This window comes from Octodon degus, unplaced genomic scaffold, assembly GCF_000260255.1.
Source record: "Octodon degus isolate 3935 unplaced genomic scaffold, OctDeg1.0 scaffold00060, whole genome shotgun sequence".
Lineage (NCBI taxonomy): Eukaryota > Metazoa > Chordata > Mammalia > Rodentia > Octodontidae > Octodon > Octodon degus.
The window spans coordinates 3,946,390-3,955,556 of NW_004524636.1; the positions used below are offsets into that span (position 1 = coordinate 3,946,390).

The 9,167-nt window shown below is 41.6% G+C and overlaps 1 protein-coding gene across 8 annotated transcripts in view; it reads right to left on the bottom strand.

Annotated features, from left to right (window-relative positions):
* Positions 1 to 1,167: 1,167 nt before the first annotated feature.
* The window catches only part of Gpcpd1 (glycerophosphocholine phosphodiesterase 1), a 73,911-nt gene continuing 65,911 nt past the window's right edge, over positions 1,168 to 9,167 (bottom strand). For 6 of the 8 annotated variants that reach the window (XM_023718549.1, XM_023718552.1, XM_023718550.1 and 3 more), the window contains one exon: positions 4,422 to 7,969. In XM_023718549.1, coding sequence (XP_023574317.1) covers positions 7,780 to 7,969 — 190 coding nt within the window. In that variant the 3' untranslated portion in view covers positions 4,422 to 7,779. Of the gene's footprint in view, positions 1,416 to 2,625; positions 2,827 to 4,421; positions 7,970 to 9,167 lie in introns of those variants that run through there. The other 2 variants (XM_023718551.1, XR_002821686.1) reach the window with 2 other exon arrangements.

Genomic DNA, 9,167 nt, shown 5'->3' on the forward strand with positions numbered 1-9,167 from the left:
TTATATTTGGTACTGGGGATTGAACTCACTTGACAGGCAGGTGTTTATGCCACTGAGCTATCTCCCTGGCCCACAATCACCAATTTATTATCAAGAAATTTTTCATTAGATGTTTATCAGGGATGTGATTTTGATTGTTTTCTACTTTGGGTGTAAGGCTCAAGTTACAAGTTCCAGGCCAGCTTTAACTACATTGTGAGACTTTGACTGAAAGACACAAGAAAATCTGCCTTTGTTACTCCTTCACATGAGTTCCTTTTTCCCTTCACCCTTTTTTCCCTTGCCCTTCACTCTATTCCTGCTACATTCTGTGACCTTCAATAAATATAGCAACTTACTATAAAACAAAGATACTGGGGGCCGGGAAGATGGCTCAGTGGAATAAGTGCTTGCTTGGGGCTTAAATTCAATCCTCGGTTCCGAGAGAAAAAAAAAAAAAAAAGATAAAGAAAAAAAGTGCATGCTCACGCGTGCACACACACACACATACACACACAAAATCAAGATTCAGTTTAACATAACAGGTTCTAAGATTTTTGTTGTTGTTTTCCGGCTTCGTTTGAACTAGAAATGCCAAATCAAAGTATATTTGTGTATTTCATATACAAATTCTCTAATAAACACTTGTGATTTACTTATATTATGTGAAGTTACATAAAGTTGGCCACTACCTCTTGGAAATCCAAGAAACTAGATGTAATTTTCCTAAGTGATCTGTATCTAGTGAAGTGAGTTTAGCTCAGCGGAGTCCTTCCTCCTGGAGATAGTCAAGGATCATCTAGGAGAATGGTAGGCAACATGGATGGAACTGCGGGGACTCTGGCCTGCCCCACAGACCACAGAGGCCAGTGGCCATCTTGTCGGACACCAGGCTGATTGCTTCCATCCAGCTGTGTGCAGATGAACTTGTGAGAAGGATGTGATCAATCAGGAAGAGCCTTGCGGGCACCACATATGGAAGTGATTCCAACAACCACCAGCTAATTAAAGGTAGGCGAGGCAGGCTGTGAGAGTTGAGGGGAAGTGGCAGTAGGAGACCAATATGCTGTGTTGGTGGTCTTGTAGGGGGAAGGTACCAGAGCAAGCAGGCAGTGATAGGAGTACAAGGTGTTGGCATTGGACAGGTCTTGCGTAGGACCATGGGAACAAATGAGACCACAAGATTCCTACCAAGAGGCCAGTATGTCATGAATATCCCTGAGGACAGCAGAGAGCTGGATAAAATTAACAGTGAGGCAGGAAAGGAAATCTTCAAGGAATAGTCTTTCAGTGCCTTCCGCAGGCCTGGGGAGATGACCATCACCATGAAGGTGGAAGCAAGGTGAATGTTCCAGAAGCAGCCATGAATAGTGGGAAGACACTAGCCCCATCTTCGGCCTTCAGTATCCACAAAATGCCTGAAAGATTTCAGCATCCTGAGATAATAATGAGGGAAAGATTTCATTAGAGCTGCCATATCCAACATGGAGCCACCCACTCCTGCTTCTGAACACTTGGGATGTGGCTTGTGTTACTGAGGAACTGAATTTTTAGTTGAGCCTAACTGAAATTAGGACTGAATCTGCATCATATTATTAGCTTTCCATTACTGCCACAAATACCTGAGGCAATCAACTTACAAGGACAGATTTTGCCATTTCAGGTTTCCATCTATGGTGATTGGGTTCCATTACTTCTGGGCCCATGGGAAGCAGCACAGCATGGCAGGGAGCACAAGGCACAAAGAGCTGCTCTGGTCAGGGCAGCAAAGAGAGGAGAGGTAGGAGTGGGCCCTTTCCCTTCATGGCCCGGCCCTCATTGGCCACAAGATTTCCCAACAGGCCTCAACTCTTAAAGGTCCCACCACCTCTCAGCAGTGCCAAGCCAGTGACCAAGCTTTTGCACATGGGCCTTTGGGGAAACACTGCAGAACTAAACTAGAGCAGATTTTTGTTAACCAGTTTTATTGGTTTGGTAGGACATTTTACTTTCCTCTCTGGAAATTTAAACTAGGATGTGTTTTATGTATAAAAATACAGATTTCAAAGTTTCAATACTGGAAAAGTGGGGATATAAAGTGTCATGCTCCATACAGAACACCATGCCCCATAGCCCTTGGCTCCCGGAAGTTAAGCTGTATCCAGGCCTCCTCAGATGGAGGTGAGCACACTGGCCTCTGCATGACACAGCCACACCCTCAAATTCCTTCAGGCAGCAAACTCCTCCCCTTCCCCTTAAAGTCTTTGTTTCACTTTCACTTCCTGCTGATTCCCTCTCCTCTTTGTGCTTTTAACATAAAATCTCATTAACATGTTTGTGCTTTTGGCATAATGAAGTATATAGAGTTACATAAAATATATTATTAAAAACTTCATCCCCTGTAGCTGGGTGTGGTGATTCATGGCTCTTACTCCAGCACTCCAGGAGACTGAGGCTGGAAGACTGCAAGCAGCAGCATGACTGGGCCAGGGGCTCCCACTGGGATAGGTGAGGCTTGAGACAGGGTCTAGCTATGCAGTTTAGGCTGGGCTTGAGTTCACTATGTAGCCCAGGCTGGTCTCGAATTTGCAAAGATCCTCCTGCATCAGCCTCCCTCCCGAGAGCTGAGGTTACAGGTGTGCACCAACATGTTTGGCCTTAACAAATTTTTTTAAGATGAGGTTTTTGCTGAATTGCCCAGGCTTGACTCAAACTTCCAATTGTCCTGTCTCAGCATCCCAAGCAGCTGACATTGGGGGAGGGGTATCTGTCCCAGATGTCCTTTCTTCTGTCAATAACCAGATCATGTACCAGGTTCACACCAATGTTTGACATTCCGAACGGAGGCAGTCAGAAGGCCAGCAGAGGCTGGAAGAGGGAATAAAAGAGACAAAACCACAATTGAGTGCTAAACACACACAAGAAAACAATGTTAAGAGCAAATAAAAATGATTACAGAGATGGGTATTCCATTGCCACTTAAATATGGTAAGTACATGAATTCAGCAAAATATTCCAATATAGTCTGGTAGTCCATAATAGTAGTGGGTTATCCATAGGACTGGCAATGTCAGAAGTTGTTGACTTGAGCCTTTTACAGCTCAGCATATTAATATGACTTTTTTATACCTCATTTTTATACTTTTCTGCTGGATGTTTAAGACCAAGATAAAGCAAGACTGTATAACAAGAAATGTAACTTTTGTATCTTCTCTGACAAAACTAAACAAAAAAGGGGGACACAAATAAGAGACCATTTTGTATCTGTACATTCAAAATAGGATAGATATACAGCTACTTTCTCTTAATTCAATGAATAGAAAGATTTGTACTGATAGTGTTTGGACAGGATATCATATCGGCATCTCGTACTATGAATAACCACTAAGAAGACAACAATATGCAATGTATTAATTATTGAAACTGTCCTACTAATCGGTTTTGAAACTATCTCATTGCTATTTCTCAATAAATTTTTTAAAAAATGATTACAACAGGAATTAATTTCAAGACAACCTAAAAAGGACCACAAATAATTTGACAGGATTCAAAGACAGAAGTTAATTTCCATTAATAAGAGAAATGCAACTATTAAAAACTGAAATCAGATGGACATGGAAAGATAATTAGAAAATTTGAAAGCAAAACATTTAATCAGCCTATATTGATTTACTTGGGTTTTTCTGAGGCAGGGTCCCATTTATGTAATTCAGGCTGGCGTCCTGTGATCCTGCTTGCAGCCTCTAGACTACTGAGCTTAAAAACATGTGCCACCACACCTGGCCCAACTTTCCTTGTTTTTAAACACTCACCTTTCTTATTATTTCCCTTCTTTAAAATCAGTAACAAAGCAGTATCTCTTAAAAGACATTAAGCCTCTAGCCGGCACTCATTATTTTCTCCACGACCCAGAACACTACATGACCACAAGCTGAACCAGGTTTGCACTGAATGTGACTCATGGCTGCTTTCCCAGCTGTCCTGACCACTATCCCACTCTAAAAAGGCTCTCGAGAGCTTGTGAATGGTTCCAACTCATAACCTGTCTTCTCCTCCAAAACATACCGCGTGGCATAGTTCTAACAACGTGTTCAACTTACCTCTCAATCTCTATAAGCCAAAAATTTATACTGTATTTGAATGAATGTCCAATCATGAGTGCCAAAATAACAGTCCCTTTATTGTACCTTACTTTATAACCCCACAGTATAGGATCTAAACTGAAGACACAAAGGAATAAATCAATTATATCCAAGTCTAAATTAACACAACTCCATTATAACCCCAGAATGGCAAACCTCCACTACTATGAGAAACACAATCCAGCAGAGCTGTCAACAGAAAGAGCAGAGGTAGACAAGGCAATGATTGTCCCTGACTGATGAGATGGCTGTGCCACAGGTCACAGCAGTGCTACTCGAGTTGGTTAATTCATCACCACTAATCCACAACCTGCAGGACTCATGAATATTGCACTGCCCCAGAAAGGGGCAACCAACTCAGGGGCAAAGCTGGACCTTATCTTCACCTTGACAGTGAGTGATGGCTTAAGTCATTATTTCTGTCATTTTCTTCATCACGGAGCAGAAAACTGGTTAAAGGGATTCACCAAATGTGACTCCAAGTTCTGAGAGAACCCTGGGTGAGAACACAAGGCACACACACGTGCACACAACTCTCCACAACACAGCCAAGCACACTGCACAAAACACTGAAACAATGTTAGGAAACTAGGCTTGTTGCCACCAGTTTATTTATCTGGTCCACAACTAAGGACAGAGCATTAGAGCAGTGTTAGAATGCAAAGTGGAGCCTGCCCTTATGGGCTCACAATCTTATCAGAGAAATAATCTGTTACAGAAGAGAGGTTGTTAAAAAGCTCATGCCAGCAAGAGCTGCAAGACTGCAAAGGCAGCTGAGTTTACAAATATGAGATGACAGACTAGAAGTCATGTCCAGATCAGTATGTGGGACGACTGCTCCAAATTTATTACTCCAGCTGGAGAAGTGGTGTGATTTAGAGGCCATCTGCAATGGTTCCCGTCATAATTCAAATCGAAAAGCAGAGGCAAGTTTTGCTGAGGAGGTGGCACTGAGCAAGCAGGACACAGACAGAAGTCAGAGAAGGCTTTTTAGACAAGAAAAGCAACATGAGGTAGGCAGAAGCATGGAGTTTGGAGGGGAGTGGAGCCAGGTGTCACATGAATCGTGGCATAAGGTAAGTAGGTGGCAGGAAGCCAGCTGCGGTGGCCCTCAGGCAGCACCCACACAGGGGTGAGCAGTGGGGCTCACGCGCACGTCCAGCAGCTACAGTACATGATCCCAGAGTGAAAATACCACAAAACAATAGTGGAATTTTACCACGTTTCACTCTTTCTACAAAATGTAAAATAATATCATAGCTGTACAATTCAAAACGGACACCAACAAGCCATCCCAATCCTGAAAGTGGGAATCAGCTCCAAGTTTACATTCAGAGTAGATATAACAAAGTCTCTTAATTCTGAAGGACATTTGCTACAAACTCTATTATCCCAATGATTCCAGCATTTCTTCTCTAATCTGCTCCAAACACTGGAAATGAGTCCATAGAGGAGCCACAGCCTGGTAGGCGACAGCCACCCCACACGGCCAACTGGGTGGTACTGGGAGGAATGGCAAGTCCAGCATATGTCAGGCTATCATGGGTAGAAAGACGGAGCTACCCTTCTGAGGAACTTCTCCTAGGGCTGGAGGAGACAGGTAGCTCCTAAGGACAGTGGGTGGGGCAGCCAAGGCTTCCAGGCCACAGGCACAAAAGGTAGTGTGGGTGTCTAGGAGGGAGCTAGTGACACACACACACAGACTTACTTTCACTTAAATGGCTTAAATCCTCCACTATACTGGTGTTAAGCGAGGAAGAGATAGGAAAGCAAGCAAGCACCTGAGGTCTGTCAGCAGCCAAAGCAGTTACTGGAGGTCCTGCTCAACAGGAAGCACCCCTCTACCTCACCTCCTCTCCCTGTCTGTTCACTTCCCTTACAATCTGCTTGCCCTCTGCCTCAGAGTCCTCATAATGGAGCTGGGAGTGGAAGCGGGGACCAGGGAGAAACAAAACTGGAAATGCACACAGTTCAGTTCATCAAGTTACCATAGAGAATGTGCTGTGTCTGCAGGTTAAGAACAGTCTTTTGCAGTTTCCGGGCCGGGGAGATGGCTCAGCAGAATAAGCGCTTGCAGTTTCCTAAAAGTGCCCATCTCGTATCAAAATGTTAAACATCTCATTTGATGTGGGAAAAGTACAGAAAACTTGTAGAAGACTTCATTTCTCGAACTATTTTTCCCTAAACATCAATGTTACAAACACTATAGGATTTCAGACTCTTATCTTCACAAAATTAAGATCTGACCCAAATTGCATTGCTTAGCTTAAAAATGAGATACAACATGTAATTTCAAGTCTTAGGTTCTTAGCTACTACCAAAGCATGACAACAGAGGATAAATGAACTACTTCAGGAAGAATACAGAGGAAAAGGTAGACACAAGTAAGGCAGTCTTTCGGGTCAGCACTAAAGTTCCATTTTTCATAACAACATTATAAAATCATTCTACAAAAGTAACACCTTCTTGAAATTTCATTTTATCATGAATAAAATATATAAATCTGATTAACATTCATTCTTAAGTTAGTTATATCAATAAAATCTGCTTCTATGAAACCTTAGCATAATCTTAAAACCATGCATATACATACATTTAGTAAGATATTCTACATTCCTAATTACATGCACGATATATATTAACCAATAAAGAATACCAATATGAGAATTCAGAACATTTATTTTTTTTGCATGGAGACTTTACTGTACAACACACACACACACACAAACCAAACCCACAAAGGGACGATGTGTAATAGGTAGTGAGACACACTAAGTAAGCGTATTTTAAATGCCTATAAACAGGCTGTTTTAGGCAATCAAACACTGTTAGTCCTTGCCATCTTTTCACGCTCATCTAGCACCAGATACAAGGACTACACAGTAGAGTGTACAATCTCATGCTTAAAGCCTAAAGCATGCGTCAAATTGGATTTATACACTGTACTCTATTCTACTAATAATACAATACATACTTCTTGCTAATAGTTTGTATGTTAAATTACCCTGCAGCATTTTGAAATTTTAACATTTATGTGAAACAACTCTTGAAAGATTTATGAAACAAGTTCCAAAATGCACCTCTAGGCTGGTTTGGTTAAGTGAAAAAATGGCAACAGCCTCAAGGCTCAGACAATGAAAACAGTTTGTGGGCATGTCAATTATGTGAAAAAAAAAAAAAAAATAGAAAAAAAAATCACAAAAGAAAAAAACACCTATATACACAGATGGCATGAAGGGTTGTGCAGTTGGAATCACCAGTGCAAATGCATGCATTTGAGGTACTTATTTTCTCCATGGTCAGGTATAACTACGCATAGTCATTTTCCTTAAGGGCTAAAGATTTGAGACCTGATCAAATGAAAAGCTAAGAAGTGTAAATATTGTGTTTATATAGTTAACTTCAAAGTTCTATGCTTTTAATGTGGGTTTAACATTATGGGCTTATATATTTAAAGATATTTACCAACCAGTAAGTTTTTTCACTGTACAGAGACTGACTGGCAATTATACCTGGCCAAATGATTTAAATAGCATACATGAAATTCTTGCAAGAACTGTAGTGAAGAATAAAATACTTCATTATTGCTTCATTGGACTGAGAACCCAAAAGGCAGAGACAAACAATGCTCAGTGATGAAAAGTGAACACCCAGAACAGCAGTGCGTGCCCTGAACGGTTTAAGTACTCTCCAAATTATCGAGGCCATTGGCATCCACGTGGCTGTCAGGATCCCCGCACAGGGAGGAGGGCGCAAAGCGGCTAACAGTGGGACACAAGCAGCTTTTAAGCTCTGGTAATTCTTGCTTCAGGCGCTCCAATTGCTCCACTTGGAATATATTTGGCTGTTCAGGCATCCAATCATATATCCTATGATAAAACAAATACAAAATACATAAAATAGTATAATTTTATGGCATACTTTAGATCTGATGTTTTCATGATAATTCCTTCACAAAACGCCTGAATAATCCAAATTATAGCGTTTAGCCAGGCGTGGTGTTGCACACCTGTCATATCAGCACTCAGGAGGCTGAGGCAGGAGTACTGTTGAGAGTTAAGACCAGTGGGGGGGGGGGGTGCGGCCGAGAATACAGCTCAGAAGCATAAGTGCCTGCCTGGCAAGTGCAGTGTCCAGAGTTCAATCCCTGGTACAGCAAAAAAAGAAAAAAAAGAAAAAAAAAAAAAAAACAAGACCAGCCTGGGCCACAAACTGAGTTTAAGGCCAGCCTAAGCTGCATAGTGAGACACTGTCTCAAAAAGACACATAATATAGAACTTGTGTTTTCTCTTAAAGATGTAGAAATTTTTACAAAATGTAGAAATACCTATAAAACACTAATGGAAAGATTTATAATGCAGAATCTGTGTCCAGCCTTGAAATTTCTGGATACCTAACAGCTAAAAGCACTTACTTTCCATGTCTTTCTTGTTCAGGAAATGCAAAAGTATGTGTTCAGTATCAGTGACAGTGATAAAAGATCAAAAAAGATTTCGGCGATAGGAAGCAGGAGGCGGCACACAGGAATGCCAGCAAGCAGTGGTCTGTAAGCTGGGCCTGAGCCACAGAGGCAGAGACATCCTGGTGAAAAGGAGGCAAATCAGGGGTTTTCCTGACGGGCACTGAAACCACAGCCCTGTACTATCACACAATGTGCTCTGGGGAGCTTGAGCGGGAGTCTTCTTTACACATGGTGTCTGAACCATGTACTGATGCAACTACTACACACTCAATAGGATTATTCCTGAGAACTGGGGCAAGCTGCACTGAAACACAGAACAGCCCATGTCAAATGGCCACCAATAGTCCTGTTATGCATATGCATCTAATGCCTGAACCATTGGCTGGAGCCTAAATGCACCAAGCTAGAGACCTGGTGGGTCACAAAATCAGTTTATACAGTTAAGATTCACATTTAATAAGTAAATACACATTAATAGAAAATATTCAAGTAGCATTATTTTTAATATCCTGTTTCAGTATATATCTGTATAAGTACATATCTATATGTATACTGCATAGCAATACAAAACAAGATTGCCCTGGAAACTTCATGTAACACTGAGC